The sequence below is a fragment of the Panthera uncia genome (assembly GCF_023721935.1).
Source record: "Panthera uncia isolate 11264 chromosome B2 unlocalized genomic scaffold, Puncia_PCG_1.0 HiC_scaffold_24, whole genome shotgun sequence".
Taxonomy (NCBI): domain Eukaryota; kingdom Metazoa; phylum Chordata; class Mammalia; order Carnivora; family Felidae; genus Panthera; species Panthera uncia.
Window position 1 is genome coordinate 19,789,712 of NW_026057580.1, and position 14,524 is coordinate 19,804,235.

At 41.2% G+C, this 14,524-nt stretch overlaps 1 protein-coding gene across 1 annotated transcript in view; it reads right to left on the bottom strand.

Annotated features, from left to right (window-relative positions):
• PKHD1 (PKHD1 ciliary IPT domain containing fibrocystin/polyductin) overlaps positions 1 to 14,524 on the bottom strand; it is a 483,789-nt gene that overhangs the window by 275,542 nt on the left and 193,723 nt on the right. The window contains exons 41-42 of the mRNA XM_049653801.1: positions 7,592 to 7,648; positions 7,105 to 7,235 (exon numbers count right to left, since the gene is read on the bottom strand). Of these exons, the coding sequence (XP_049509758.1) occupies positions 7,105 to 7,235; positions 7,592 to 7,648 (188 nt within the window). The remainder of the gene's footprint in view (positions 1 to 7,104; positions 7,236 to 7,591; positions 7,649 to 14,524) is intronic.

Below are 14,524 nucleotides of genomic sequence, written 5' to 3' on the forward strand. Positions count from 1 at the left end.
ACTGTATACACTGTATGTTAGCTAACTTGACAATACATTATCAAAAAAACAAAAGAAAGAAAAGATTGAGATTGTCAGCAATGTCTATGGAACACTAACGCATGCCATGATGAATAATGATGTTAGGACGGGACACAAAAAAGTGTTAGAACTGAAGGAGGAAGTTCTGGCCTGCTCAGGGGCAGAGCTCTCTGTCACAGCCTTTCATACAGCTTAAGGAGTTTTACTCCATTGTGGGCACAGGAGGACCAACAATAGAGACTCCAAAGACACTCTTTTACTTGTAGCTGTTCTCTATCTTTAGGTTGAGTAAACTCATTTCAGCCCATAGCTTCAGTCATTCTAGACTAATACTGTATTGACTTCATTTCCTAAATGAAAGAAGTTTAGGTATTATTAAAGGTAGCTCTCTGAACCTGAGTAGTCAACTGGCAGTCATTAAAAGCAGTACTCTCCACAGAAGGGGACTTTCAAGAGCCTTGTCCTCTAGGTGTGCTACATGTTCCACTAGGAAGCTACACACACACACACACACACACACACACACACACACCACAACCAAGTAAAGTCAACATGCAGGAAAACTCAAACAAGTTGTTTTAAAACCAGCAATCCTCAACTTCTGCCTCATGTGAGAAGAGGAACCAATGCCCCAGTGCCCTAATCCCTGGAGGACTTCTGCCTCCTGGGAAGCATAAGTGAGGACCAGAGTCCTCTGAAAGTTCCACTGACACTGGAAGCCTGACCAGTAGGCATCAGCAAGGACCTGATCGAGGAGCCAGCACATGCTGACACAACCACAATGCTGTTTCCTTAACTTCAGCTTGTTATTCACTGTGTGCCTGAAGGCTCCTTCATCCTGGGTATTTGTAATTAGCCAGCCGTTCCTCATTTTTAACTCAGTTACATACACACTGTTTTCTTTCTTTGTGGACTAGTGGCCTCTTTTCTCCTGTACTTCATTATTTAGGATTCTGAGCATTTCTCCAATTTCCTGAGGCCATTTAAAATTCTAATCACATGTCTCATCTACCACACGGAACTTGGCACAAGTGACTTTTGGACATGATGGAATATGAAGTTGAATTACTATTTTAGATGGTAACATGACTTAAGGAAACCTGGGCCTTCCCTAAGACTCCAATCATCTTGGGGTGGCATAGTCCAGGAATGCTGCTGTACAGAGCACAGCCTCTCATGACAAAGAATTATAGCACCTGAGGGGTTCCTGGGTGGCTCAGTCAGTTAAGCATCTGACTGTTGATTTCATAGGATCAAGCCCCGTATCAGGCTCTGCAATGACAACATGGAGCCTTCTTGGAATTCTCTCTCTGTCCCTCCCCTGCTCACCCACTATCTCAAAATAAATACATGCATATATACATACATAAATATATAAATAAACTTTACAAAAAAAAAGAATTATAGCACCCAAAATACTAATACTACCATGACTGAGAAACCTGATCTAGACTAGCACTAGGTGTTGTTGAAATAACCCACTCTCCAGTAGCACATCTCCAAATTTTGGTGGAAAGACCAACATTTATATCTTTTTAAACATGCAAATCTGGCATTAGGCATTTCCAAAAAGAACACTTACTAGCATCAAATCCAGCTATCTCAATTCTTTCCTCTTGCTAGCAAACAGGACAAGTGCTCATGATTCTCAACTTCAGAAAGAACAACTGTGGCTGGGTTGGCAAATACAAGCGCCCAATATATCTCTTCAGCCCTCACAGAAACACAAGGAAGTAACATGGTTACTGACTGTTATGATTACACGAACAGAACCTTCCTCAGGGAAGTACATGTGAAGTTCCACCTTCCACACAGCCCACATTGTGGGCTATGTCTCTAGCACACGTACGAGCCATGGGAAAGCCCATGAATATATAAGCACTAAGAATTAGAGAATGGGAGCTTCTTAAACTCCCACTTTTTCTGCAAGTATATAAACAATGAGAAAGGTACATCTCACTTGGACGTACACCTCTATATCATTACCAATGAAATGCTCATTCATTACCAAGACTCTCCCAGGAGGGAAAAGATTCAAATATTTCAAGAATATATTCCAAGAATTACATCCATATTCATCACCTTTGCCAGACAGGTGCTCACAGAGTACGTATTTTGAACGAACGAATAGATTTGTAGAATCACCTGCCCTACTGTCATTAGCATTTATGGAACATCTGGGTGAACACATACATAAATATAAATGCTTTCCAAGTGCATTTTTAGTTGGGCAGAATATTGTAACTTTGGTCTTCTGTTAGCTGGTAAGGCTCACTTTTCTCATAAAAGAAGCACTTGAACAGTCAGATCACATTACTTCCCAGCCCTTTTTACTCTCCATTCCAATTGGGTATGCTACAAATGATTCATGAGGAAAAACCACATATTTATGCAGGCAGCCGGCGGCTTGTGGGGAAGGGTTTAAGGCAAGCAGGGAATTTTGTGTGGAAATCAATTCTTTGCGGAAGTCAATGTATTATGGACATTCAAGCAAGAGAAATTCCAGAGAGAAATTAACTGCCCAAGTAAGCCAGCTCCTTGAGGTGTGCATCTATAATCACTAGGAAAAAAAAGTGAGTTAACCCTTCAGGCAGCTCTTAAATATACATTAGCTATTGAGTGGGGAGAGCTAGAGAACTGAAATTGGCCTTTAAACACAGAATTCCTTACAAAATTGATTCACAAACCAGAACAAATTCCCCTCAAATTAAATGGATGTTTCCAAAGGGCTTGTCTCCAGGGTTTTTCCACGGACTATCCTAAACAGGAGTCTGGTCATGGGAAATTTCCAGTGCCTACATAAACATGGGATACTCTAGCGCTCTGAAGGTGAACAGTCCCTGGATATTTGAGAGCAAAGACTTTCAGCCTGAGGTTGACATAGGTTATGTCTACTGAAAAGATAGAGTGATGGAGCCTCTGGACAGATAATGAAATCCCCATAAATGGAGTCACAGACTTAGATGCTAGACGGTCAAGGGAAGATATCCTGAAAATGGAATGCTCTAAATGCCACAGGTGAAGCGTGGAAGAACCACCACCAATCTGTTTTGAAAAGCATGGCAAAGGCCTACATAAGGAGTATTCAGAGGAATACATACCACAAGTGCCTCAGATACTCAAACAGGAATAGCATGCTTGAATATCCTATCACTAGCAAGAAGACACAAAGCTCAGGTTTTGCTTCACAGAGAAACTGTCCCGGGCTTGGCTCAGCTGCAGCCTGGGCAGGGAGGCAGGCAGGCCACTTGTGGGTATTAAAGCTAAAAAGAAATATCACACTTGAAATCCCCTCGTCCTATGCAGGGTTGAAGACAAGTGAGCTGTTGGGTTGGCTGACTGGAAGCCAAGGTGAATTCTGTGCACTATGGCAGAGCATTTGGTCCTAGGTTCTGGGTCAGGGGAAACTGGAATCATGTGTAACCATAAATCACTGCAGACATTTAAGGACCAACTGTTTCTTCCCTGCCTGCCCACCAGGCCAGAGACTTTGAGGTCAGTCTCCTGTATATGAGAGGAAGGGTTTAGGCTATCACCATTGGTTGTCCAGCCACTAGGATTAAGTCACTTTCTTCAAGTCCAAATAAGGGCTTCAATACAGTTAATAGTTTGCCCCAATGTCAACTTCCTGGTTTTGATATTGCTATGTTGATGGTTGATATCGTGACAGTTATGGTATGGTATCTGAGGGATATCATACTGAGGGATATGGCAATGGTTATGGTTATGGTATCACTGGGGAAAGCTGGGGAAGGGTCCAGAGAAACTCTTGGTTATGTTTTTGCAACTTCTTCTAAGCTAAAACTATTTCAGAATTAAAAGCTTAAGGAAACAAAAATGAAAAATCCAAATAAATCACACAAATACAATGACTTTTAAAAAAATATTTTACCAGGGGCACCTGGGTAGCTCAGCGGGTTAAGCATCTGACTTTTGATTTTGGCTCAGGTCATGACCTCACTCCTCATGAGCTGGGACCCTGCATCAGGCTGTCAGTGCAGAGCCTGCTTGGGATTCTCTCTCTCTCTCCTCTCTCTGCCCCTCCCCCACTTGCACATGCATGCTCTCTTTCTCTCTTTCTCTCTCTCTCAAAATAAATAAATAAACATTTAAAAAATATATATTTTTGCCAAACCACAAGAACACTTAAAAACAAAGCAGGAGAAAAGGAAACAAAAACTAAGCACACACAAAACTTGACTACGCTCCCTTTAGGGGTAGTCTGGCTCTAAACTACTCACATAATAAGACACAGAAGCCACCACCTATGTAACAGTTCCTCAGAGTACAGGAATGTCTCTGTCCTGAATACCAGAACAACACTACAAGGCAGCAGGTTCTTCTACAACATCTCTACCTATTGCACGTATTACACACTTACACACACACACACACAAACACATCATTATTGTAGCTTCCTTACCATCCCTTTGGAATTAAGGTCTGTTTCTAAAATATTTTCAAAATTGTCTGTGCACCATCCATATAGGATACACTTAATAAACATGAATTTAAAGCTTGCTCAGTGAGTGAAATAGCTTTCATTGGCCCAAAGGGTCAAGAGGAGTTCATAATTTTTAGGTTTTGCCACATGCACCCAGTTATCACCTATGTCTTTAGAGGTGATATATTCTAGACAACAGAATACAAAAGAGACAGCACACAGCTAAAAAAACTTCAGGGTAGTGTGCGAGATTTAACACTGAGAGCTAAGTCCCACAGTATTTAAATGCTGCCCCAGATTAAACATCCTATTTTTCAGTCATCAAAATGATTGTGGTATCTTGGAATCTATTCTTTACTTTTCTCTTTCCTCCCTCCATGCTTTAAGTATGGAGTTACACTTACATTCATTCATTATATCCAATTAATTTTTACTGAACAACTAGTATATTTCAGACACTGTGCTAGGGTCTACAAGCTGATAAGCTAATGAAAAGAGAACTACAGACTTTTAAGGTCATCAAAGATGAAAATGTCAGGAATACACTAAGGAATTTAGTTTAATGAGTTTAAACAAAATTTAAACAAAATTTTAACAAAAAAAATTTAGTTTAAACAAAAATAGTTTAATGAGCCTGTGCTACCAGCTTAAGCTAAAACCTCATCCTCCAAACATATACGTTGCATTCGTTTTCACTTTTGTACAGTAGATATAAGAGGAGGTAAGTAAATGAACAGAAATAGCATGTAATGGGAAACAAACAGCTTGCTTTGGACTCCATTTTTTCATTGCTGACTTGGTACCGTTCACAGGTCTGCAAAAGCTCAGGTGACGTATCAGCTTTTTAGATGGCCCTCTGGTCCTCTGCACACAGAACCAACACAATTATTCCAGCAGACAAGTGGCCAGGACACTTGCCCGTGGCACACTGTGCCACTCAGTGGAGCAAAGGCAGATGGACAGCACCCCTGGCATTCGATGCAGGACTTAGATACGCTCCAGCCTCATGCAGCAAGATGAATGGGACAACTTTCCTCTGGGTATTTCAATGCAGTCAAGTTATGTGGTCTGAGAAGTGTACAAAAACACAGCTCTTTGGGCCCCAAAGCTGCCAGCGTAACTGCACAACAAGCCCCATGATCACCAACAAGTTAAATGCTGCTCTTGTTGTTCTGGGTCTAAAGTTTGGTTTCCTTCAATCAAAGCAGTTCTGCCTCCTTTCCTTACTGGCATATTAGCTGTCCCTATTAGGCACCTAAAGTGGTGTGTAAGTGCTGTGCTTGGAATAAATGTAATTAAGAGTCTGGAAGAAGGTTGAGGAGATAACCATGACTTTTATTAGGGGGTATTCAGCTAAAAGTAATTAAGAACAGATGATCAGAGAGACAGAGACAGAAGTGCATTCTCTGGGTTCCTCAGAAATCTGGCACAATTGTCATGACTCAATAGATGCTCAGATGAGTGTCCTAGAAGACTGAGAGGCCCTTAACCCTTCGGGACATGATCCACAGGATAGAATCATTAAAAGGGGAAATGAGGGGCGCCTGGTAGCTCACTCCGTTAAACAGCCAACTCTTGATTTGGCTCAGGTCATGATCTCTCAGTTTGTGAGTTTGAGCCCTGTGTCTGGCTCTGCACTGGCAGCAAGAAGCCTGCTTGGGATCCTCTGTCTCCCTCTGTCTCTCTGCCTGTCTCCTGCTCACTCCCTCAAAATAAAAAAAAATAAACTTTAAAAAAAATTAATAAAGGCAAAACTAAATGGCCTTCCCTCCTACTCTGATGTAATTCTTCATTCGTGGATCTATGGTTAAACTGTACTCTAAAAAATTAATTTCTCAGAGTTTAGGGAGAAATTTGCCAAGAAAAAGTAATATTAAGTTGTACTAAATAATAGGATAAAAAAGGTCATCAGAGTGTGCTTTATTTGTCTTGGAATCTGATGTGATCTCATATACCTCATGACTTTGCTGACCCTCAGTTCTTAGGAATTAAGTTGTTTCTTGATACTAGTGTGCAACACCTCTTAAAGGGTAACAATATACGGGGCACCTGGGTGGCTCAGTCAGTTAAGCATCTGACTTTTGATTTTGGCTCTGGTCATAATCTCACTGTTCATGGGATTGAGCCCCACATCGGGCTCTGTGCTGACAGCGTGTAGCCTGCTTTGGATTCTCTCTCTCTGCCCCTCCCCTGCTCATGTTCCCTCCCTCACTCTCTTTCTCAAAACAAATAAACATTCCAAAAGAGCAACAATATGAACACATTAATACAGGAAGATAATGAAGATTTAATGAGTAATTATTATTGGAATTGAGACAAAAATCAGCAACCACAGCAGACAACTCAGGAAGATATTGTAGTTTGCATTAATCGAAAGGACCAGAAAGTAACGAATATCTACTTTTTTTGCTACCTATAGATATTGCTTCAAAGAGTGTTCACAGGAATTCTGAGAGAAATGATTACGTTTATTCTAAAGCACTTGTTTACCATAAAAATCATTAAGTTGTTTCTTGATACTAGTGTGCAACAAGTAAACACTTTCTACCATTCTACCACTGCCACCACTCCAAATAACTTTCGGAGTTAATTTTATGGCCTCTCAGCTCTGAGCTTCCTGGGAGAACTACAGATCTTACCTCGACAACGTTGGTGGGATTGCGAATATAGATACCAGATGGCGTCAACATTTCAGGACTGGAGAGTCCTTCGGTGCCAGAAACACTGATGATCACATTGTTTCTTATTATATTTCCCTGTACTGGCCAGGCTAATTTAAGAAAAGACAAATCAAACCCAGGGGAGACACAAACATAATTAAAATTTACATAACTTGATGGTCTTGCTTCTACTAATGCACGTTATGGTTTACATAATGCATACATAAATATACATGCATATATTATGCATAAATATACATGCATATATATGCATAATATATGCATAAATATATATGCATAAATATGCATATATATATACATCTATATGTATATATATATATATATATAAAATGTTCAGTATGTTTCACAAATTAAGGTACCTAACATTTTGCCATCAGGCCCGTCTATCAAATACATGACAACTTAAGCATGATGTAATGGATTTAAAAGCACTTTACATACTTACCAATTTTTCTTTCAGAAGTAGCCTCCCAAGAGGTATATCTTCTGTCCATGTCTGTACCTGAGAACAAAAGGTCATGTTACTTCATTCAGCACATTTCATGCCCCCCAGAAAACCGAGGGATATGGCAACGCTAGTTCTTATTCCGGGTGTGCCTTATTTTAAATTTGTTTTTATATTTTTAATCTATGAACCATACAAAGAGAAACAGATTATAAAGGCTTTTTAGTTCTAGAGTATTGCAGTGAATCAGAAGTTCATCTAAAAAAAATAAAGAACAAAGAAACAGATGTAATGTTTCACCTCTTAGGAAGAGTTTAAGTGTCTCCATGATCAAATACCACATGTTGTCCATGTGTCAACTCCAGCCCCTCCCCTAGCTGTTCAAATTGGCTACCAACTATTCTGCAGGCTACACTCTTCCCCTGGAAGATGTGGAATGTTCTGGAACAACAGGCTGGACAGTACCTGGGACCCTCATGCCTAAACCAATGAAGTTTGGAATAGAAGAGAATGAAAGAGCATGGGCCATGCTATAGAGAACGATTAGCTATGTATGTGACATCAGTAAAGAGCAGCCCCACAGACCCGTCTCCTCACTAGGTATTTAGGTATTTGGCTCCCCGTTTTCATGAATCTGAGTTTACAAACTCACTTTGCATGAAATCGAGTACTTTATAATATACTAATAAACAAACATCTAATTTCATCACCTGCAGTATAATAGATGTCCAGAGCCTCTAATCCACAATAAACATTAAGGGCTAAATTAAATTCCTCCTGCAGGTTTTCTTCTTGCCTAGTTAATGTCTATTCCACGTAACTGTTTTCTGCTAAATTAATATCGTTAGGGTACCTTCCTACACTTCCGCTCCAGGTTTCAGCAAACGTTTCCCCTCACACAGACAAAAGGAAGAATAGACAAAGTCAATCCTACACCTGTTATTTTAACTGCCCTGTAGCTGCCCTTTCCCAATCAAAAGATTTTCCTGCACGTGATTGCCACTATTATCCTTAGCTCTTTGTCTTTTAGAGCTGGAGTTTGTTTTAAAGCAAATTTATATGATCCATATTTTCTCACTCAACAGTTTCCCTCTCAGGATTAGGACATTATAGCTTTTTTTTCTTGACAGATCATTCTTAAATGAAACACATACATGTCCCCACTGATGGTATCACAGAATTAATTTAAATATAAAATACGGGGGGTTCCGGAAGATGGCGGCGTAGGAGGACGCGGGGCTCATAGCGCGTCCTGCCGATCACTTAGATTCCACCTACACCTGCCTAAAGAACCCAGAAAACCGCCAGAGGATTAGCAGAAGGGAGTCTCCGGAGTCAAGCGCAGACTAGAGGCCCATGGAAGAGGGTAGGAAGGGCGGTGAGGCGGTGCGCGCTCCACGGACTGGCGGGAGGGAGCCGGGGCGGAGGAGCGGCTCGCCGGCCAAGCAGAGCCCCCGAGTCTGGCTGGCAAAAGCGGAGGGGCCGGACAGACTGTGTTCCGACAGCAAGCGCGACTTAGCGTCTGGGAGGTCATAAGTTAACAGCTCTGCTCGGAAAGCGGGAAGGCTGGAGGACAAAGGGAGGGAGAGCTGCTGAGCCCCCGGACGGCAGAGCTCAGCTTGGCGGGGAACAAAGGCGCCAGCGCCATCTCCCCCGCCCATCCCCCAGCCAAAATCCCAAAGGGAACCAGTTCCTGCCAGGGAACTTGCTCGCGCAGCGCAAACACCCAACTCTGTGCTTCTGCGGAGCCAAACCTCCGGCAGCGGATCTGACTCCCTCCCGCTGCCACAGGGCTCCTCCTGAAGTGGATCACCTAAGGAGAAGCGAGCTAAGCCTGCCCCTCCACCCCCCGTGCACCTTGCCTACCCACCCCAGCTAATACGCCAGATCCCCAGCAACACAAGCCTGGCAGTGTGCAAGTAGCCCAGACGGGACACGCCACCCCACAGTGAATCCCGCCCCTAGGAGAGGGGAAGAGAAGGCACACACCAGTCTGACTGTGGCCCCAGCAGTGGGCTGGGGGCAGACATCGGGTCGGACTGTGGCCCCGCCCACTAACTCCAGTTATACACCACAGCACAGGGGAAGTGCACTGCAGGTCCTCACCACGCAAGGGACTCTCCAAAATGACCAAACGGAAGAATTCCCCTCAGAAGAATCTCCAGGAAATAACAACAGCTAATGAACTGATCAAAAAGGATTTAAATAATATAACAGAAAGTGAATTTAGAATAATAGTCATAAAATTAATCGCTGGGCTTGAAAACAGTATACAGGACAGCAGAGAATCTCTTGCCACAAAGACCGAGGGACTAAGGAACAGTCACGAGGAGTTGAAAAACGCTTTAAACGAAATGCAAAACAAAATGGAAACCACGATGGCTCGGCTTGAAGAGGCAGAGGAGAGAATAGGTGAACTAGAAGATAAAGTTATGGAGAAAGAGGAAGCTGAAAGAAAGAGAGATAAAAAAATCCAGGAGTATGAGGGGAAAATTAGAGAACTAAGTGATACACTAAAAAAAAATAATATACGCATAATTGGTATCCCAGAGGAGGAAGAGAGAGGGAAAGGTGCTGAAGGGGTACTTGAACAAATTATAGCTGAGAACTTCCCTGAACTGGGGAAGGAAAAAGGCATTGAAATCCAAGAGGCACAGAGAACTCCCTTCAGACGTAACTTGAATCGATCTTCTGCACGACATATCATAGTGAAACTGGCAAAATACAAGGATAAAGAGAAAATTCTGAAAGCAGCAAGGGATAAACGTGCCCTCACATATAAAGGGAGACCTATAAGACTCGGGTCTGATCTCTCCTTTGAAACTTGGCAGGCCAGAAAGGCTTGGCACGATATCTACAGTGTGCTAAACAGAAAAAATATGCAGCCGAGAATCCTTTATCCAGCAAGTCTGTCATTTAGAATAGAAGGAGAGATAAAGGTCTTCCCAAACAAACAAAAACTGAAGGAATTTGTCACCACGAAACCAGCCCTACAAGAGATCCTAAGGGGGATCCTATGAGACAAAGTACCAGAGACATCACTACAAGCATAAAACATACAGACATCACAATGACTCTAAACCCATATCTTTCTATAATAACACTGAATGTAAATGGATTAAATGCGCCAACTAAAAGACATAGGGTATCAGAATGGATAAAAAAACAAGACCCATCTATTTGCTGTCTACAAGAGACTCATTTTAGATCTGAGGACACCTTTAGATTGAGAGTGAGGGGATGGAGAACTATTTATCATGCTCCTGGAAGCCAAAAGAAAGCTGGAGTAGCCATACTTATATCAGACAAACTAGACTTTAAATTAAAGGCTGTAACAAGAGATGAAGAAGGGCATTATATAATAATCACAGGGTCTATCCACCAGGAAGAGCTAACTATTATAAATGTCTATGCGCCAAATACCCGAGCCCCCAGATATATAAAACAATTACTCATAAACATAAGCAACCTTATTGATAAGAATGTGGTCATTGCAGGGGACTTTAACACCCCACTTACAGAAATGGATAGATCATCTAGACACACAGTCAATAAAGAAACAAGGGCCCTGAATGATACATTGGATCAGATGGACTTGACAGATATATTTAGAACTCTGCATCCCAAAGCAACAGAATATACTTTCTTCTCGAGTGCACATGGAACATTCTCCAAGATAGATCATATACTGGGTCACAAAACAGCCCTTCATAAGTTTACAAGAATTGAAATTATACCATGCATACTTTCAGACCACAATGCTATGAAGCTTGAAATCAACCACAGGAAAAAGTCTGGAAAACCTCCAAAAGCATGGAGGTTAAAGAACACCCTACTAACGAATGAGTGGGTCAACCAGGCAATTAGAGAAGAAATTAAAATATACATGGAAACAAACGAAAATGAAAATACAACAATCCAAACGCTTTGGGATGCAGCGAAGGCAGTCCTGAGAGGAAAATACATTGCAATCCAGGCCTATCTCAAGAAACAAGAAAAATCCCAAATACAAAATCTAACAGCACACCTAAAGGAAATAGAAGCAGAACAGCAAAGGCAGCCTAAACCCAGCAGAAGAAGAGAAATAATAAAGATCAGAGCAGAAATAAACAATATAGAATCTAAAAAAACTGTAGAGCAGATCAACGAAACCAAGAGTTGGTTTTTTGAAAAAATAAACAAAATTGACAAACCTCTAGCCAGGCTTCTCAAAAAGAAAAGGGAGATGACCCAAATAGATAAAATCATGAATGAAAATGGAATGATTACAACCAATCCCTCAGAGATACAAACAATTATCAGGGAATACTATGAAAAATTATATGCCAGCAAATTGGACAACCTGGAAGAAATGGACAAATTTCTAAACACCCACACTCTTCCAAAACTCAATCAGGAGGAAATAGAAAGCTTGAACAGACCCATAACCAGCGAAGAAATTGAATCGGTTATCAAAAATCTCCCAACAAATAAGAGTCCAGGACCAGATGGCTTCCCAGGGGAGTTCTACCAGACATTTAAAGCAGAGATAATACCTATCCTTCTCAAGCTATTCCAAGAAATAGAAAGGGAAGGAAAACTTCCAGACTCATTCTATGAAGCCAGTATTACTTTGATTCCTAAACCAGACAGAGACCCAGTAAAAAAAGAGAACTACAGGCCAATATCCCTGATGAATATGGATGCAAAAATTCTTAATAAGATACTAGCAAATCGAATTCAACAGCATATAAAAAGAATTATTCACCATGATCAAGTGGGATTCATTTCTGGGATGCAGGGCTGGTTCAACATTCGCAAATCGATCAACGTGATACATCACATTAACAAAAAAAAAAGAGAAGAACCATATGATCCTGTCAATCGATGCAGAAAAGGCCTTTGACAAAATCCAGCACCCTTTCTTAATAAAAACCCTTGAGAAAGTCGGGATAGAAGGAACATACTTAAAGATCATAAAGGCCATTTATGAAAAGCCCACAGCTAACATCATCCTCAACGGGGAAAAACTGAGAGCTTTTTCCCTGAGATCAGGAACACGACAGGGATGCCCACTGTCACCGCTGTTGTTTAATATAGTGCTGGAAGTTCTAGCATCAGCAATCAGACAACAAGAGGAAATCAAAGGCATCAAAATTGGCAAAGATGAAGTCAAGCTTTCGCTTTTTGCAGATGACATGATATTATACATGGAAAATCCGATAGACTCCACCAAAAGTCTGCTAGAACTGATACATGAATTCAGCAAAGTTGCAGGATACAAAATCAATGTGCAGAAATCAGTTACATTCTTATACACTAACAATGAAGCAACAGAAAGACAAATGAAGAAACTGATCCCATTCACAATTGCACCAAGAAGCATAAAATATCTAGGAATAAATCTAACCAAAGATGTAAAAGATCTGTATGCTGAAAACTATAGAAAGCTTATGCAGGTAATTGAAGAAGATATAAAGAAATGGAAAGACATTCCCTGCTCATGGATTGGAAGAATAAATATTGTCAAAATGTCAATACTACCCAAAGCTATCTACACATTCAATGCAATCCCAATCAAAATTGCACCAGCATTCTTCTCGAAACTAGAACAAGCAATCCTAAAATTCATATGGAACCACAAAAGGCCCCGAATAGCCAAAGTAATTTTGAAGAAGAAGACCAAAGCAGGAGGCATCACAATCCCAGACTTTAGCCTCTACTACAAAGCTGTCATCATCAAGACAGCATGGTATTGGCATAAAAACAGACACATAGACCAATGGAATAGAATAGAAACCCCAGAACTAGACCCAGAAACGTATGGCCAACTCATCTTTGACAAAGCAGGAAAGAACATCCAATGGAAAAAAGACAGTCTCTTTAACAAATGGTGCTGGGAGAACTGGACAGCAACATGCAGAAGGTTGAAACTAGACCACTTTCTCACACCATTCACAAAAATAAACTCAAAATGGATAAAGGACCTGAATGTGAGACAGGAAACCATCAAGACCTTAGAGGGGAAAGCAGGAAAAGACCTCTCTGACCTCAGCCGTAGCAATCTCTTACTCGGCACATCCCCAAAGGCAAGGGAATTAAAAGCAAAAGTGAATTACTGGGACCTTATGAAGATAAAAAGCTTCTGCACAGCAAAGGAAACAACTAACAAAACTAAAAGGCAACCAACGGAATGGGAAAAGATATTTGCAAATGACACATCGGACAAAGGGCTAGTATCCAAAATCTATAAAGAGCTCATCAAACTCCACACCCGAAAAACAAATAACCCAGTGAAGAAATGGGCAGAAAACATGAATAGACACTTCTCTAAAGAAGACATCCGGATGGCCAACAGGCACATGAAAAGATGTTCAACGTCGCTCCTTATCAGGGAAATACAAATCAAAACCACACTCAGATATCACCTCACGCCAGTCAGAGTGGCCAAAATGAAGAAATCAGGAGACTATAGATGCTGGAGAGGATGTGGAGAAACAGGAACCCTCTTGCACTGTTGGTGGGAATGCAAATTGGTGCAGCTGCTCTGGAAAGCAGTGTGGAGGTTCCTCAGAAAATTAAAAATAGACCTACCCTATGACCCAGCAATAGCACTGCTAGGAATTTATCCAAGGGATACAGGAGTATTGATGCATAGGGGCACCTGTACCCCAATGTTTATAGCGGCACTCTCAACAATAGCCAAATTATGGAAAGAGCCTAAATGTCCATCAACTGATGAATGGATAAAGAAATTGTGGTTTATATACACAATGGAATACTACGTGGCAATGAGAAAAAATGAAATATGGCCTTTTGTAGCAACATGGATGGAACTGGAGAGTGTGATGCTAAGTGAAATAAGCCATACAGAGAAAGACAGATACCATATGGTTTCACTCTTATGTGGATCCTGAGAAACATAACAGAAACCCATGGGGGAGGGGAAGGAAA